The sequence below is a fragment of the Podarcis muralis genome, chromosome Z (assembly GCF_964188315.1).
Source record: "Podarcis muralis chromosome Z, rPodMur119.hap1.1, whole genome shotgun sequence".
NCBI lineage: Eukaryota > Metazoa > Chordata > Lepidosauria > Squamata > Lacertidae > Podarcis > Podarcis muralis.
Genome location: NC_135673.1, coordinates 32,272,062 through 32,291,089, shown reverse-complemented (window position 1 = coordinate 32,291,089; position 19,028 = coordinate 32,272,062). Strand labels below are relative to the sequence as shown.

The 19,028-nt window shown below is 45.2% G+C and overlaps 1 protein-coding gene across 1 annotated transcript in view; it reads left to right on the top strand.

The window, feature by feature from the left end:
- Positions 1–19,028, top strand: part of MID2 (midline 2) — a 192,463-nt gene that overhangs the window by 42,720 nt on the left and 130,715 nt on the right. Inside the window, exon 2 of the mRNA XM_028714265.2 lies at positions 9,199–9,917. Coding sequence (XP_028570098.1) covers positions 9,255–9,917 — 663 coding nt within the window. The 5' untranslated portion in view covers positions 9,199–9,254. The remainder of the gene's footprint in view (positions 1–9,198; positions 9,918–19,028) is intronic.

The window sequence follows — 19,028 nt, the reverse complement described above, 5'->3', positions numbered from 1 at the left end:
CTGCCCATAAAGCAGAGAGAGGCTGAATAGCCCCTTTCCTTTGATAAGTTTCTTACATTATGCTAACTGCTGCGGTGGCAATATGCTTTACATTTCTGTAATATGCTTTACATTTCTGATTATAAAAGCTAAAGGTTGCATTTCATCTGGCTGAAGCCTTTTGTTGAAGCTGGACCTTTGCAGTAATTGCCACTGAGTTTAGTGGAGCTTACAATGCATAGGATTGCAGCCATAGTAGTCTTAATAAAGTGGTTTGTACACTATGCATGTACTGCTGCTCTTGGTGTGTGTGTGTGTGTGTGTGTGTGTGTGTGTGTGCGCGCGCGCGCACACACACACACACACGCACACACACACTATATAATAACTGGACCAATCTGTGAATTTCGCTTCTCATTTTTTCTCATTCTTAAATTCAGTTCACCCCATTTCCACATCAGGTTTTTTTTAAAGAAATACCTCACAAAAATTTGTATACATTTCCCACATGCATTCCTGCTAATATACACATTTTCGCATGTAATTTTACCTTATATACTATATACATTTTTGCAAGTAATTTTCCCTAATATGCATTCCTGGTAAAGGCCCTTTACAGTGGTCACTCCTTGTGTATGGAACTACCAATCTATTGTAGTTTTAGGCAGTTAAATAATATGTGTCCTTTTCAGTGGTAAGTTGGAGGAAGAAAGATCTGATTCCTACGGCTCTTTTTATTTGTAATTGTTATGTGACTTGTTCTGTGTGTTTAAAGGATTGTGCAATATTTTGTGGATCTATTTTTTACGTATTTGCCTAGTAAACCACCCTGTGGCTTGTGCAGAGGGGTGTGTGTGTGTGTGTCTGTGTCTGTGTCCAGAGTAAGTTTGCAGAAAGTACTGTTTGATGTTTATCTTCTATAATATAATGCATTTTGTATGTTTTCACTAACATATAAAGGTAAAGGGACCCCTGACCATTAGGTCCAGTCGTGGTCGACTCTGGGGTTGCAGCGCTCATCTCGTTTTATTGGCCAAGGGAGCCGGCTTACAGCTTCCGGGTCATGTGGCCAGCATGACTAAGCCGCTTCTGGCGAACCAGAGCAGCGCACGGAAACGCCGTTTACCTTCCCGCCGGAGTGGTACCTATTTATCTACTTGCACTTTGACGTGCTTTTGAACTGCTAGGTGGGCAGGAGCAGGGACCGAGCAGCAGGAGCTCATCCAGTCGCGGGGATGCGAACCGCCGACCTTCTGATCGGCAAGTCATAGCCTCTGGTTTAACCCACAGCGCCACCCACGTCCCTTTTATATTTACACATAAAAGGCATTTTGTAAGTCATTTTTATTATTTATTATATTTGTTGGTTGCTCCCCCCCCCCCCCGAATGACGCAGAGTGACTTACATTAAAACTAATTGAGAACAATCAATAGAAATCTAAAAACACAGCTAGACGTATAAAAGGCAAAACTTGCAGATCTCAGCTCAATGCCCAAAGTGCCAAAAAACCTGGGCAAAGAGAAAAGTCTTTCTCTAGTGCCTAAAAACAGATGAAGATGGTGTCAGGAATCCCTGTGCCACTGGTCATGTGAAAAGTAGTCTCCCTCACATCCTTGAAATAAATTATGAAGGAGGCAACTCCTGTGGCTTCAGGGTTTGATGCTGTTCCATAGTCCCAGAGAAGGACCTGTAGGGAAGGTGTCAGGAATCTTTCCTGTTCATTCTTTTTTCCCCTTCTTTTTGAAGTATCTTCCCAGCATAGGTGGAAGAAAGGCAGGCATATGGAGTACTTCTGTCTGTAGTTTACCTTGCTTAGCAACAGGGAATGGAGCAAAAAGGTCTGGTGGGATGAATTATTTGCGGCACTTACTTACTTTGGCAGCCAGTTTGTGTATTTGTGGTTTTCTGAGAAGATGGAGGAGGTGAGAATTTAATTAGCACTGGGCTCTTAAAAACAAAGGCCTCCTGTCCCAGTCTAATTGGGCTTTCTCATCAATAAAGGGTGCAAAGCTGGAGCCAGGTGCAGTCACAACCAGCCTCAAAAAGGTACAGCGTTCATGTTCATTTGTTTTGGTGGCAGGTGTATGTGACTGCACATATATGTGCATCTTTGCAAGGAAGTGCATCAACCAGGCCTCTTTCACTAATGTATATATTTATATGCACCCTTTCTCTTTATACACTTTTTAATTTATTTTTTGTTTGGGTTGGAGAACTGCGTTGTAATAGAGAAGTGTGGCTTTTGAAGGTTAGCTGTCTTGGTTCATTTATTGTTTTGGAAAATGCCAACCATTAAAATGAGAGTTGGATTTCTCCTCAACCTGTAATCCGAATCCACTTTCTGTCCAACCTGTAGTAAACAGTGATTTATTGGCTTAAGATCGTGACATTTGAAACATGCCTCATTCTTTTTATTTTTAATACACAAAATTAATTACGTATTTATTACAGATTATTTACATCTGTGGCCTATACCATCCGAAGCATTCAGGCCTCTACGGTCTGTGCCTCACTGGGATCTTTTGCACGAATGTCTTGTTGAAATGGGTGTTGGGTTGTTGCAGGATTCACTTTGGTGAGACTCTTAACTTCTATTATCTTAAAAACAAACATGCAAAGCAGTTATTTGCAATCATTAAAGGTGCAAAGATGGGTTTAAAAACTGTGTGGTTAAATGTGCTTGTGGTGCAATTGGTTTCACTTCGGTTTGTGTTTGAAGGACTAGTCTCCTTTAATATTTGCATACTGGAGGGAGAGATCCGTCTTGGCTGTGAACCAGAGGTAGATCAAAGAGGCAGGGCCTTTTCCCTTGTGCAGTTTGCTGTGAGAGAAACGCCGAATGCTTGTTCTTCCAGGTAAGGGAAGTGAAATGTAACAGGTCTTCCAAGCAGAGCTTGTTTTTGTGGGCTCATTATCAGCTGAAAAAGATTTAAGTCTGTTCCTTGACCGTATCACTTGAGAGTGCAAGTTTGGGACTCACATGATACAGTGCTTCTCCATACAAAGATAAAAATTTAAAATCTCTGTGCATGAGGAAGTAGTGTGTTGAGGAGAAGGCCAAGGCTAGAATATTTTTTGGTCTCATTTTTATGTGTGGGGATTTTGCTATTGTTTTATTTGGCCTGGGGAAGCAATCAGTATATGAACTCCGACCTTCCATCTATGAAGTGGTGCAGTCCATAAACCACTTCACTGCCTGTGTCTTAGATGTGAGTCTCACATTGGCCTTGGCCAACCTGGTGCCTTCCAGATGTTTCAGCCCCAGCCAGTTGGCTGTGGTTGACGGGAGATGTAGTCCAAAACATCTAGAGGGGGGCAGGTTGTCCAAGGCTGCGTTACAGCTTATGCCCTCTTCCTCCCACCGGTAGAAGAAGATTTAAGAAAGCCTTTCCTTTCCTTTCCTTTCCTTTCCTTTCCTTTCCTTTCCTTTCCTTTCCTTTCCTTTCCTTTCCTTTCCTTTTCCTTTCTTTTTTGAAGTGGCTTGAATAGGAAATTTGGAAATTAAGGGGAAATGGCTGTAGCTTGATAGTGGAGCACAGCTATGCATGCATGAAGCCTCAGGTTCATAGCTGACAACTTTCAGATTTGAAAATAAGGGATCAGCAGCCTCAAAAATGGGACTGCACCACTTCATAGATTGAAGGTTGGATGCGGGTGGTGGATTGAGGGACACTGGTGGCGCTGTGGGTTAAACCACAGAGCCTAGAACTTGCTGATCAGAAGGTCAGCAGTTCGAATCCCCGTGACGGGGTGAGCTCCCTTTGCTCGGTCCCTGCTCCTGCCCACCTAGCAGTTCAAAAGCACGTCAAAGTGCAAGTAGATAAATAGGTACCACTCCAGCAGGAAGGTAAACGGCATTTCCGTGCGCTGCTCTGGTTCGCCAGAAGCAGCTTAGTCATGCTGGCCCCATGACCCAGAAGCTGTACGCCGGCTCCCTCGGCCAATAAAGCGAAATGAGCGCTGCAACCCCAGAGTCGGCCACGACTGGACCTAATGGTCAGGGGTCCCTTTACCTTTAGCCTCGAAAATAAGGGATCAGCAGCCTCACCTGTCCCTGGGACAGTCTATGGGATATCTAACAATCCGGGATAGCAGCGGGAAGCAGTAGGAAACACCGCTGGAATAAGGGAATTTTCCGCCAAAAAAGGGAAGGTTGACAGCTATGCTCAGGTTCAATCCCTGGCATATCCAAGTAAGACTGGGAAAGACCTCATTTCTGAAACCCTGGGAAGCTGCTGCCAGCCTTATGCTCTTCCATCCACTGTCTTGTAATTAGAGCCACAAGAAGCAATTAGCCTGAAAAAAATTCTAGCCTGCTGAGACTGGCAGAGGAGGGACAGAGAGATCCGTCCCACTTGCAACAAACAGCCTGCTGTGTTTGTCATGGTTCCCTCTGAGCACCCTGATTCAGAGAGGAGTGGGAGGTACTTGAAGACAACAACTTGGAATAGGAAGGAGGGGGAGGGGTTGAGACGGCGCAGCAGAGACCTCTTAGCGAATTTCTCCCTCTGTCCCTGGAAATGCATGGAAAGAAATCTTTAATAAAAATTATTATTATTATTATTATTATTATTATTATTATTATTATTATTATTAAAGGTGGGAAATGGGGATAAGAGGGGGAATAAGGATTGTGAGGGTTCAGTGGTAGAACACACACTTTGCAGTTCCACCAGCCTCAAAGTTCCAGTTTAAAACCCTGGCACCTTCAGGCTAGGCTGTGAGAGAGACCCCAGACTAAAATGCTGGAGACCCATTGTCAGTCAGTGTAGGCCATACCGAACTAGGTCACTGAGCTTCAGTAGGTGGGTTGTGGACACCCTATTGTAGTGTTTCTCACTACAAGCTGTTGTTGGACTACAACTCCCATCATCCCTAGCTAGCAGGACCAGTGGTCGGGGATGATGGGAGTTGTAGTCCAACAACGGCTGGGGACTCAGGTTTGAGAAACACTGTGGTCATAGTTGAATTCTAAGGTGGGTTGTTGCAGCAGCACATTTCCACCATATAAATATATGGTCAAACAAACAAACAAACAAACAAGAAAGCTGCCCCTCAGTGCATGTTTGGGTTAAAGGGCATCGCTGAAGACTGCTCAGCTAGGTGGGTTCATTGTAAGTAGAAGGCAGATTCCTATATTCCTGTATGGCCTTCCGTGCATATGTGACATGAGGAATGTCTACTTCCCAACAGTTACTTATTTTCTTGGTGGAGAAGAGTATCTGCACACAGCTGCAAAGTGGGACATGAGCATAGTGAGTCATTGACCCTCACCAGAGCAAGTGAATGAATCCCGGAAGCTTCCTGCACTGTTGGTTGTGCAATAGACCTGAAGGATGGAAAGTGGCTTCCGCAAAAGCCAAAGCAGAGATGACAGGGTTATGAAACTAGTTGGAAGAGCAAGCTTCATCCCTGAGCCAGCTGGTTGCAGGTGTGGGTCTGTCGAATTGGCATGCCTCTCCATGGGAGTGCCCAACACTGTACTGTTGGAGGGTTGCCAAAGCTTAATGTTGCTGTTGGTGTATGTACGTTTTGTATGTGTGTGTTTGTGCAGCGCTTTTTGTGATGGTGCTCTCAGTTATGGAGTACTGTGACCTTTTTTTACTACCTGTGGCAGACATTTTGTGCTGGCACCCAAGGCACATTTATCAAGATCCGAATACCTGGTATGTGTGTGTGTGTGTATATGTGTTGTTGTTGTTGTTGTTGTTGTTGTTGTTGTTGTACCCCCGCCCATCTGGCTGGGTTTCCCCAGCCACTCTGGGTGGCTTCCAGCACATTAAAAATGGTAAAACATTAGACATTAAAAATTTCCCAATGCAGATGTTTTCGAAAAGCTCACTCAACTACTTTGATCTGCAGAAGTGTCACTTGTACAGGTACCACATAACGCTCATTCCCAGTGCTATTTTTCTAGAAAAAGAGGTGCTGGAATTCACCACGAACACCTCCCTTGTTCGGGAGTTGCACCCACCTGGGAGGTGCCGGAACTGAGTTCTGGTGAGTTCCAGCTAGGAAAAAAGGCTTGCTCACTCCACATTTGTAAGATGTTGATATTTTAGTGTGGTAGCACCCACACATTGAAACTCCCTGCCTATTGACATCAGGCAGGTGCCTTTCCCTTCATTATATTTTAAGCCTGTTAAAACACATTTCTGCTTAGACAACGCTATCCAGATGGGTGGAATGTCAACATGCAATGTAAACTTATAATTGACTTTAATTATTTTTGAATGCTTTGATTTTTTGTAAACTGCTTTGAGGTTTTATTACAATTAAGTGGTATATAAGTATTGGGAAATAAATTATCTCTCTCTCTCGCTCTATAAAAAATTTATTTATTTCCCAATACTTTCACACACACACACACACACACACACACACACACACAGTATAATGCATTTATGTTTTTAAATACATTGTAAACCACTTAGACACCTTTGGGCAACAAGTGACTACCAAGCATAGCTGTCAACCTCCCCCCCTTTTTATGGGAAATTCCCTTATTCCGAATAGGATTCCTCGCAAGCAAAGGGAAAAGTTGACAGCTATGCTACCAAGTCAAATAAATGGTGTTCTGGGTTTGCGGGGGACAAGGATCCGTTTAAATTCCTGGGTGCGAGTTTCTGCCCATATTTTATGAAATTAGTAAATATGGGGTTTGAAGTCAAGCCAGCTTCCTCAGGAGCTAGGCTTCTCTGGCTTGACTTCCTTAGAGGGGAGATAGCAGAGTCATTATCCTGCCAAAAGGTGAGGCATTCAGCATCAGACAAGAAAGGGGGAGGCTGCCAGGATTAGTACAGGGGGCAAGATGTCACCACAGTAAAAAAAAGAAAAGTAAAGTGCTTTTTGCAGGAGGCTTTTTAAATGAGGTTGCGAGGGATGCTGGAAGCGGAAGGGGAAGAGTTGTTTTCTGCAAAGGCTGTTGGGAAGAAGCAGCAGCCGGAAGTGGGCAAAACGCCATGCATGCTGCCTGGGAGAGGCTGTTCTGAGAGGCTGGGGGCCGTGACTGGCTGCTGTTTTGGACCCAAGCTTGTTGAAGCCACGAGAGGAGCAACAAGAGACACTCTTGGGGTGTCATGTTCTGTGCCCCCTCTGTGGAAGGCTTTAGGTGTCAATGTGTGTGAGCAAACCACGTTTCTAAGACACAGCAAACTCCACTGTGCCTTGATTTTGCAGTGGAAACACAACCCTGGGTGAGTGCCTGGAATCCCTGGAATCTTGCTTCCATTTGACAGAGATTAGGGGTGGCGTGTAGCGATAGCAGCAACAAAACACAGTTTGCCAATTTGCACAGAATGTGTGGAATAACCTCTTTCCAATTTCCCTCTTTATTTCCCCCTTCACTGTTCCATACTTCAAGAAAAATCTGAGTACTGTAATTCCTGGGTGTTGTATTTGCAGAAATGGGAAGTCATTCATTTTTTTGCTCCTACTTTCCATATGGCTGGGGCTCTGTTTGAAAGCAAAAGTACCCCTGGTTGTCTGCTACCTCCTCCCATATCTTAAGTCTTTCAGCAAAACAGGTTAAGGTGTCTTGATAAACGGCAGCAGACTTTCTCTCCCTTCTTCCCTCTAATGCCTTTTAAACATCTGATGAAGTGTTCCAGGGAACTCAAAAGCTTGCACTCAACAGTTTCATAACATTATGATTGAGCTAATATGAATTGAAAATTTGTGTTTTTTTCTTGTAGGCCATCAATGGCCTTCTCTATCTTACATAAATGTGTCAGTTTGAAATCTTCAGATCCTTTAATTTGTGGAATATCCACATGGAAGTCCCGTATATTTCGCCCCAGAGGGCGCACCGGCCCATAGGACGCACCTAGTTTTTTTGGGGGGAAATAAAGAAAAAAAATTTATTTCACCCCCAGGTGCGGGGCTGGGGCGGGGGAAGCCCGAGCTTCCCCCGACCCTAGCCCCCAGAACAGGCTGCTATCCGCTGGCCGTTGGAAGTCGCGCAGCTCTCCCACGCTAGAGGAGAGCTGCGCGAAGCCCGAAGCTTGGGGCATGCTGAGCTCAGCGCGCCCCAAGCTTCTGGGTGCAGGCAAGCTCTTCACGCAGCTCTCCCACGGCTAGTGGAGAGCTGCGCGAAGCCCGAAGCCTGGGGGGCGCTGAGCTCAGCGCGCCCCCAGGCTTCGGGTGCGGGCACCTCTCCCCAAGCCGTGGGAGAGCTGCGCGACTTCGCGCAGCCCTCCCACGGCTTGCAGAGAGCTGCGCTAAGCCCGAAGCCTGGGGGCACTGAGCTCAGCGCGCCCCAGGCTTCGGGTGCAGGCACCTCTCCCCAAGCCGTGGGAAAGCTGTGCGCAGCTCTCCCACGGCTTGCGGATAGCTTCCTGAAGCCTGGAGAGCGAGAGGGGTCGGTGCGCACCGACCCCTCTCGCTTTCCAGGCTTCAGCAAAAGCCTGCATTCGCCCCATAGGACGCACACACATTTCCCCTTCATTTTTGGAAGGGGAAAAGTGTGTCCTATAGGGCGAAAAATACCGTATTTAGCCACACGGACTGATGTACAGTTAAGGTTAGGGACCACAGTTCAAAGGGAAATGAATTGCAACCCAGTAGCTGAGCACATATGCTTGTATGCAGAAGGTTCAGCCCCTGGAATCTCTTTCCCAGCATAGCCTCTTGGGTTTTAAGATCAGCAGATAGAGCCCTCTTAAGAGCTGCGCCACTCTCAGAAATTTGGGGGTGGCCCAGGTGGAGCATCCTCTCTTGCAGCCCCTAAGTTGTGGAATTCCCTCTCCCGGCTTCATTGTATAGTTTTTGTCATATGCTGAACATGCACTTTGTTACCCTGCACTTCGACACTTGAAATAGATCTTTTATAGGGCATATTCTAATCGTGATTTTAAGTTGTTTTAATTCTTTTTTTATGTTGATCTAACCTGTGAAGAGACTCCTCTTCACCTCACAAAGGTATTAACTGTTAAACCATCATGAGAAATGTATCTCTGTGGGGGAATAGGGGTTCCCTAATATTCTCAGCACCCTTAACAAGCTACAGTTTCCAGGATCCTTTGTGGGGGAGGAAACCATGACTGCTTAAAATATATGATCCTGCTTTAAATGTATAGTACAGATGTGAGTGCTCTCTCTCTCTCTCTCAGGGGTCATTGTGAGGCTAAAAATGCCGTTCTGAGCTCCTTGGAGGGAGGGCGATAAATGAAAGTCTATAAATAATTCACTGTCCCCTCTTGCCCTTCTTTCTTTCCCAGGTGGCTAACCTGCCTCCTTCGTTTTTAGTGCTGAAGCCAGATTGCTTTAACTAAAGATGGAAACACTGGAGTCGGAACTGACTTGCCCAATTTGTTTGGAATTGTTTGAAGACCCCCTCCTTCTGCCGTGTGCTCATAGCCTCTGTTCCAGCTGTGCCCACCGCATCCTGGTCTCCAACTGCTCCGCCGGAGAGCCTCTTGAGCCCATCACCGCCTTCCAGTGCCCCACCTGCCGCTATGTCATCTCCCTCAACCATCGGGGCCTGGAGGGCCTCAAGCGCAATGTGACCTTGCAGAACATCATCGACCGCTTCCAGAAGGCCTCCCTGAGCGGGCCAAATTCCCCCAGCGAGAACTGTCGCGAGCGGCCATACCGCCACAGCCCAACCATGTCGGCGGGCGACAGGATAGCCTGCCAGTTCTGTGAGCAGGACCCTCCGCGCGACGCTGTCAAGACCTGCATCACCTGCGAGGTGTCCTACTGCGACCGCTGCCTGCGGGCCACGCACCCCAACAAGAAGCCGTTCACCAGCCACCGCTTGGTGGAGCCTGTGCCGGACGCCCACTTCCGTGGGCTGACTTGCCTTGAGCATGAGAACGAGAAGGTGAACATGTACTGTGTGGCTGATGACCAGCTCATCTGTGCCTTATGCAAACTGGTGGGGCGGCACCGGGATCACCAGGTGGCATCCCTGAGTGACCGGTTTGAGAAGCTCAAGGTAAGAAGGGGCGGGGTGGGTTTTGGGCACTGATTGAGGTGGCAGCAGCTGTGTGTGTTGTGTGGTTTGTGTCTGTTTTGCTCCTTCCTGCACGTTCATAAGTAAGGATTCATTGCAAAAATCACACGCCCCAAAGTGACATATGGAGAACGTGCTCTGAGCTGCTGTTTCACCGCAGTTGCATCCCTCACCCACTGTGTCATCTCTGAACTCACTTTTCAGTATCTTTTGCATCAAAACACTAGGAGGCTGTTGTAAACTGACTCAGGCTGTTTACTCAACTAGCCCAGTTGTATCCATTGACTGGCAGTGGCTGGCTGTCCAGGGTCTTGAGCAAAGATGGTTTCCATCATCTGCTACTGGATGCTTCTGAAATGGGGATTCCCATAGTTCTGCCACAAAGCTATTGTCTCTTCCTATGAGCCACACTCCCTCTACAACAGAAGAAGCACTCAAATTGGTTTTGTGGTGGAGCAATGAATACAACACAACCCCCCATTTTTCTTACCACACTAATCTGGTCGTGTGAATTGGCTTTGGTACTAACCGGGTAACTGGAGTCAAGGTTTTCCTGTGTGAAAGGAAGCAGACTGTTCCAATAGGTGTTGGCTTCCATAATTTGGTTGCAGTGGCAGACGTTGCCTGAAGCTGCGGGGCCTGGATGGAGGCAGGCAGGCAGGCAAGCAAGCAAGCAAGCAAGCAAGTGGGATGGATGCCTGGTTTGTCAGGGGCTTGTTTAACTGAGATGAATCTGTACTATTTGTGGGTGTGGGAATCTTGGTTAGCACTGCATGTTGGCTGTGTGAAAGGCCTTATTAAAGGTTTGAGGTGGTATTCCCCTTTACGAGTTATACAGAACCATAAGACTAAGGGTTCTGAGCTTAGTCATCCCCCTCATGCTGATCTTCACACCCAGCCTTAAGCCCCTTTTTCTTTGTGAGATCAAACTGCAAAACACAAGAGTAAGCCTCTAGGCACTTAAAAGTCAGCATGTAGTAGAGACTACAGGAGTGGGAAGCAGCAAAAATATTTGGACTTTAGAAAGGGTAGAAGTGGGGTCTGCAGTGGTGGAGCACAGCTGTTCAGAGTTCCACCGGACCAGCTATGCCTTTCTCTAGGATTTTGCATTTCATTCCCCCTCCCCCCAGTTTTCTGGTGTTTTTTCTGCCATCCAGCAGTTAGTCACCCATTTTGTGGGTGGTGAGACTTGGATTGGACTGGGGGTTTTTAAAGTGTGTGTGTGTGTGTTTTTGTACATCTGGAAACCTTAGTGTTCTCCACAGCCTGTAGCTACCCCCTTTTGTGTGTGGATAGATAAGGACCAGCACTTAGGGATATGAGTTCACTATGGGTATACAGCAGGTGTGAGTGTGAGGTATCTTTGGCCCTACAGGTGTTGCTGCACTATAACTCCCATCATTCCTGGCCATTGGCCATGCTTGCTAGGGTTGATGGGAGTTGCAGTCCAGTAACACCTGAAGAGTCACAGCTTCCTCACACTTGGTATATATGATGGTCTGCATGGGGAATGGTGGGTCAAGGTGCACCCAGTGTGATAATGAGCCAGGGGAGAGATAGAGCTGTAAAGGGATGTAAGCAAATGCCCAGGGTTCCTTTGTTGTTGGTTTTTTTGTTTGAGGAATTCTCCGCCCTGTCAAAACACTGGAATTTTAGTATTTTCAGTGCTGTTTATCCTGGTCCAGGATGAAGTGAGAGGAAGTGTCCCACTATGGAATACATAAGCTATGGAATAAGTTTTGATAGGGTGTTGTGGTGGTCACAGCCAAAGATATATTATTATTATTATTATTATTATTATTATTATTATTATTATTACCCTGCCCATCTGGCTGGGTTTCCCCAGCCACTCTGGGCAGCTCCCAACAGAAAATTAAAATCATGACAAAACATCAAACATTAAAAACTTCCCTAAACAGGGCTGCCTTCAGATGTCTTCTAAAAGTTGTGTAGTTTTTTATCTCCTTGACATCTGATGGGAGGGTGGTACTGCCAAGAAGGCCCTCTGCCTGGTTCCCTGTAACCTCACTTCTCTTAGTGAGGGAACCACCAGAAAGGCCCTTAGCGCTGGACCTCAGTGTCTGGGCTGAACGATGGGGGAGGAGACACTCCTTCAGATATACTGGGCATTCTGTTGGTGTCTTTAAATCATGACATTAAAAGAAAATTCAGAAAGAAGGGGCATCTGGTGGACCACTGTGAGAAGAGGGATGATGGACTAGAAGAGCCATTGAACTGATCCAGTGGGACTCGTCTTGTGCTCATATCTCTCATTATCAAATACTGAGGGAAAAGAACTGGAGATGGTAGTTGCCATCTTGGCTTTGATTGCAAGCTTTCCTTGGTCCATTGTATCTGTATCCTGGTTTGAATTGCCCACAAGTTCCTCGCTGGCCAGGACTTTGATGTTACCACCAGAAGTTGGTAACATCAGACTCCCGTTAGCCCCAGTGAGCAGGCTGGATGACCAGGGATGTTGGGAGTTGTAGTCCTACGGCACCTGCAGGATCAGGGATCCCTTCCCTGCCTTATATCTTCAAGGTGAACATTCCTAGAAAGGCAGAGTAATTTTTTAGTTTTGGGGGTGGGGTGGGGGTAAATATTTTTTATTTCATTCCATCATGTATATAAAACAGAGAGAACAGTTATTTTAAAAAAGCAGATAAAAGTAAAGGATGGAAAACAAAACTATAAAGTAGGTACATAGAATAAGTGCAGTAGTTGCATGCGGGTTAAAGTAACAAATTCCAATTAATAAAGAAGTGAGAATAAATGTTGTCTTCTCATAAAGAATATTAGAGTTATCTGGTTATCCAGTACAGAGAGGCAGAATTAACTGAGAAACTTCTGGTGCTTGTTGCGAGAACCTTATTTCTTCCTGGAGAGTATATATCCTTCTGTTATGGGGTGAGTGTGGGTGAGAAAGGATTCTGTTCTCCCTTCACTCAAGCCAAGATTGTCAGTGCATATTGATGAACTACCCTGAGCTTCTTGAGACAGAGGAATCAGGCATCTCTGTGTGCTTCCTGGGCCTCTATTGGAATCTTTTCATGCTTGACTTTTTACGCAGTTATGGAGGCTCTGCTGAATCTGACAGGAATCAGAATAATGTCTGGTTCTTGACCCAAACGAGACATCTCTCTTTCTCTCTTATGCATTGCACCAGGGGCTGGATCTGCAAAATAATGCTAGGTTCGGAAAAATCTGGAAGCACTCCCCGGCCATATCAGAGAAGGTGGTTTGATGGCCAGGTCTCTTGAGGAACCCAGGCTGTCCTATGACCTGAATTTTGTAAAAAAAATTGGAAAGAACACATTATGGAGACAGAGAGTCTACTCTGTAGGAGTCTTTGGAGCCAAACTGTCCTGGAAGAAGCATTTGGTTCAGACCAACTTTACATTAATATGCTGGAGTTGCACCATGAGACGACCTAGTATTATTTCAGCTCCTTGGGAATGTTTGCAAGTCAGATTTAAGCTGCACAGCATAATAAGCATTTTAAGCCATCCGTGTCGAGGAAAGTTTATGTCTGATGCTTTCAAATTGTGAAGAGGCGGAGCTTTTCCAAACAGTTTCATGTTTTCAGGAAGCAGCTGGTTCACTGCTGACTGCATTACAGGATCCTTGTAGATTCCATTGGTTCAGTAATGTTTTTTGGTTTGCACCTGCTCATGGAGGGATCTACAATTCCCAGAGTTTAAGACACACCTCAGTTTAAAACAGGAGTATTAAAACAACAGCATTATAAACAATAATTGGGGATGAGGCAGCCTCAAGTGCACTTTTAAACAAAACAATGTGAATCGTCTTTCTGAAGGCTGGAAGGGAATGAACTAAACAAAGCTTTCTGAAGGAGGAGTTTAGGACCTTATGCAGTACCATGGAGAAGGCCTTGTTCCATGTTCTCATCAACTTCACTTTGGATGGTAGCAAGTCAGAGCCCAGAGTCTCCCAGAATAGCTTAACAGGCAGGAAGAATCAAACAATCTTTGTGCAGGCAGGAAGTAAACCGTGTGACGTAAGATGAGGCAGCTGCCTCACATGGTGGAGGTTACAATGGGAGATGAATTTGACTCACATGGGATGATTCACTGGGAAGGTCTCCTTTGCAAGTTCTCCACAGAGATAGAGAACTGAACCGGAGAGACAGTAATTTGGTTAAGGCAAGGACTGGTTTGGCGCACAATTGCATTGTGCAAGCATTTATTTTTTAAAAAATATAGAAAAGCTAAAACTAAAGTGAGACAAGTTTCTGGTTCTTAAGAAACTCATTAAGACTTGCAATCGTATGAGCAGATGATGTTGAATTATCACTATGCCTAGCTGAAACTACCGTAATCACAGTGCCCTGCATTGTGCTCTCTCTCTCTCTCTCCATCTCTCTCTCTCCTTGCTAACCAGAGCTAAATAATTTGTGCAAAATATGTGAACACAATTAAATTTCAGGGCTGCAGTGTTTTGACTGATCAGTCAGTAAATTGGCTTAAAAGCCTTTGCTCAGCTTACAATGTGGTGACAATCTATATGCACTCATAATAACTATTTAGTACAGGTACTTCCAAAGAACAGCAGGTGCCAAGTACAATCTTTACAGAGTCATCCCTCCTTTTTTCTCATACAGGAGAGTGTGCTTCTTCTAAGATGATGCCTGCTGCGACGCACAGGTGCATGATCCAAAAGGATGGGCTTTGATCCAAAGCTACTGTTTGGACTTGCATGCAAGCGTAATCAATGAATCGATTCCTGGCACTCACACAGTTTAATCAGCTAAGATTTCTTCAGTTTGGTTGCGGCCCCATTAGATTTGCATAATTTAGGCAGGTCGCAGAGTTCAGCTTTTCCAGGGGCAGATTTTTCATGAAATGCTGAGTGCATCTAATCAATGAGTACATTTAGTACTGCCCAAGATGATGGGAGGGAACCAATTGCTGGGCTAGGGCTTGATCCCAGGTCCCTCAGATGCAAGTCCAGATCTCTGTCTGTGATAGTTATCATTTAAAGTAATTAAAATCCTGCTGGATTGGTTTAACACTCACCCAGATAGCTCTCTGAAGGCAACAAACTTTGCAAGTACTTAACTTTTTTGAGGAGTACAGTGGTACCTTGGGTTAAGAACTTAATTCATTCAGGAGGTCCGTTCTTAACCTGAAACTGTTCTTAACCTGAGGCACCACTTTATCTAATGAGGCCTCCCGCTAGCTGCTGTGCTGCCGGAGCATGATTTCTGTTCTCAGCCTGAAGCAAAGTTCTTAACCCGAGGTACTATTTCTGGGTTAGTGGAGTCTGTAACCTGAAGCGTCTGTAACCCAAGGTACCACCGTACTGTATTTGTGTACTTTCATTTCTTCTTTTCCTTTCTCTTCCTGTTACCTTTCCCCCTTTTAGTTTCCCCTGTCTGAAATATGTGAATGGCAACGAGCAATTTTGGGTTTATAATAAGCGCTTTCGAGATGTGCCAATCCATTAGGTAATGTGGTATCCCCACTTCCACCTTCCACTCTTCAGCATGCAGTTGTGACTTGTCCCAAACTGCTGTGTTATCTTGCCAGATTCAAAACAGGTTTTTGTGACTGGGAAGCTTTCCGGATACTGATGGGTATGTGAAGGATTACCCAGTGGAAACCTTACCATGGGACACCGATTTGTGCAGTGTTCAGTGGGAATGTGCAAATGCACTTTGCACCTGCTCAGGGATGCTTTGCCTTTATGTCTTTATATCTGTTGGAGGCCATCCAGAATGGCTAGGGAAACCCCGTCAGATGAGTGGGGTACAAGTAATTAATAATAATAATAATAATAATCTTTCCCTTGGAGGGAAAGGAATGCTGCCCATGCTTGGAGGGGGATTCTTGGTTAGGGCTGCCAGACCTTCTTGTAAATGAGAGGGCAGTCCTGCAGTTGAGACAGCTTTTTATCATTAAGTGAAACAAATTGGTATCTCGCTCCAGAGATAAGAATTCTTCCTGGGTTTTATGATGCTAAAATACTGGTGGGAAAACAAGTTTCTTATTTGTCTTAGAAAAATAACTTCATTGCACAGGCAACAACATTTGCCTAGGCAGGAAAATTATTGAGTTACTGGATTTTCAAGCTCCGGAGAATCTACAGTTGGGCAGTGCGTGTTATTAGGAGGATTAATCAAAATGTCACAAACTTGTGGCATGCTTCTGGGTTTCTCAGAACTTTTCATCAGACAGTGTGTTCCATTCAGCCAGCAGTCTCCCATCTTAGAACTGAGGCTGCATCTGCACTATACGTTTAAAACAATGTCGTGCCACTTTGAACAGCCATGGCTCCCCCTACAAAATCTTGGGAACTATAGTTTATTTTGAGATTTGCAGGAGACACCTTTCCCCTCTTACAGAGCTACAGTTCCCAGAGTGCTTTAACAACTGATGCTTCTTTGCAGGGAACTATGGGAATTGTAACTCTCTGAGGGGAATAGGGGCTTGTTGCCTAATAAACATTTTTTGTAGTTTTTAATTTATTGGTATGTTTCCTTCTTTCTCTCCGCCCTGCCCCCCATGCTTTGTGCAACATCTCACCTAATGAAGAGTCCTGGGGAACACGGAAGCTTGCCACAAATTTGTGATATTTTGGTTGGTTCTCCTAATAAATGTATTGCCCAATTTTGGATTCTGGAGTCTTTTTCTTTTGGCTCAACATGACTATATTTTGTTTATCCTTCTGCCCAAATGAAGTCGGGAAAGGCGGACATTAGAGCAGTCATACTGGCTTGAGGCTGATGGAAGTTGGAGTCCAAGAGCATCAGGAAGGGAATAGTTTCCTCACCTCTGATCTAAACAAACATAGGGCACATCCACACTTCTGGAAAACTGCTAGGACCTGTGGACGAGCACATGGCTTCATCTCTTAAGATTGCAATACAAAATGCAGCAGCCAGATTACTGGCTGAGGTTCACTTTTAGTCTTGCATAACTCCAGTTTTAAAATAAGTGAACTGATTGCCAGCTTGTTTCCAGGCCTAATTCAAGGCACTCACATTAGTGTTTCAAAGCCCTAGAACGGGTCAGGCCCCAAATACCTGAAATACCGCTTCTTTCCCTCTTGGATGCTGAGATTGGCAGAGGGGAACTTCTTGATAGTTCCTCTAACCTCAGAGGCTTGGGGTGGTGGCAGACCAGGAGAGGGCATTCTCTGTGGCAGCCTCTAAGTTGTGGAACTCCCTCAGCACAGAGGTGTGTCTTCATTATACAGGTTTCGGTGAATGCTGAAGGCACACCTCTTTACCCTGGCTTCTGACATACTGTATTCTTAGGAAACACTTTATTTCTGTGATTGTGTTTTAAACTGTTTTTAAACTGGGAGTAAGCCTCATTGAATTCAGTGGGATTTAGTTCTGAGCAGACATAGTTGGGATTTTGCTGCAAGTTATCTTCTGGGACATAGAAGTACAGTTGCTTGGCTATTCTCTTTACACCCCCCACCCCACCCCAAATAAATGAAGCCTTGAGGTTAGGTTCACAAAGTATTTTGGGTTGTTTTCTGATTTATTATACCAGGATCAGGATGGTAGTTGGAGAAGATGCCCTAAAATTTATACTTTCAGGTAACACGTTACACGTGTTTAGACAAGGAACCTATTCATGTGCTGAAGAGACACAGCCCTACTCTGTCCTTTGACATGTGACAGAGACGTATTTTAGGAGCCACTCTAGTGGCGATTGCAATTTGTTTTAAACCAGCCAGGCGCCTTTTGCGACTGGATGGAGATATCCAGGAGCCACTCTTGGCACCTGGCATCTCCACCTGCCTGGCTGCAGTCAGCTGGTCTGCCAGGCACAGTGGCAGCAAAAGATGTGTGTCTTTTTCTGCAGCATAGCCCCCACCAGACACCTGGTTTCCCAACAGTGCAGCAGCAAAGGGCACATTTTTATTTATTTTTTGCTGCTGCTGCTGCCAGCTGAATCAGGTGTTTGGCGGGCTAGCAAAAGACGCCTTTCTTTGTGGCCACGCTACACTGCAGACCCCTTGATTCACCTGGCAGCAGCAACAACAAAAGTTTTTTTAACAGGTTTTTTTGCTGCCGCAAATCAGATCTTTGGCCCACAGCGCCACCCGCGTCCCATGCCTGGTCTGGTAGTGGGGCAGAAAAAAGGGGGGGAAAGGGGGGGGGGAAGCACCTAGACATTTTGTTTTGGCGCCCACAACCTAGGTCCCAGGAGCCACATGGCTCCTAGCATTCCTATCCCAGTTTCTAACACTGTTTTAAACTGTTTTTAATGCTCTATAATATATTGCTGTAACCCATCCTGCTGCCTTCTGCTGAACAGTGGGCAATAAATCTAACAGCCACCCCCTGACTTCCACTCATTACCCATTTCAAACTAAAGTTTCCAGTCACTACCAGTTTCAAATAATTTTTGTTCACCTTAAACTGGCAAAACACTCTGAAATATTCATGCTGGGTTTTACATCGACAGGCATGTCATTTCAATCATAAAAAGGACTTTATGCTGTGGATTTTCATCTCAAATACCAGGGATGTGAATGAGAGAGAGAGGGAGAGAGAAGAGAGAGAGAGAGAGATATGCATAAAGCAAAGAACAAAACTCTCACTGGCTTTAGAGGGATTTGCTTTGTAAACTGGTTATACAAGTCTGGGTTGAGCTTCTTCTGCAAATTTACTTTGGTAGTATAAAATGCTGGGAGGAGGTTTGTTTCGACAGAAGAGTTATGTGATGAATTGGGAGGATAAAACTGCAGGAGAGAATGGTCTGGATTAGAAGCCGCAATATGAGACAAGAAAAAATGAGAGACATTGGATTCCATTTATCACTTAGATGAGTCAAAAATATAACACGAGCAAGAATTCATATAAAACTTAGTTGTTGCTGTCATGGAATATTATAAAAATAGCCATGCAGCTTGATGCCCTTCAGATGCTGCTGAATTCCCCTCACAGTTATCATTTCCAGAATGGTCAATCCCTCTTCCCACAGAATTCTGGGAATTGTAGCTGTTTGAGGGGAGTTCCCTTCCTAGTAGCTCTCAGCACCCTTAACAAACTACAGACCTCCAAGATTCTTTGAAGGAAGCCATGACTGTGGTATGATAACTGCTATAAATGTA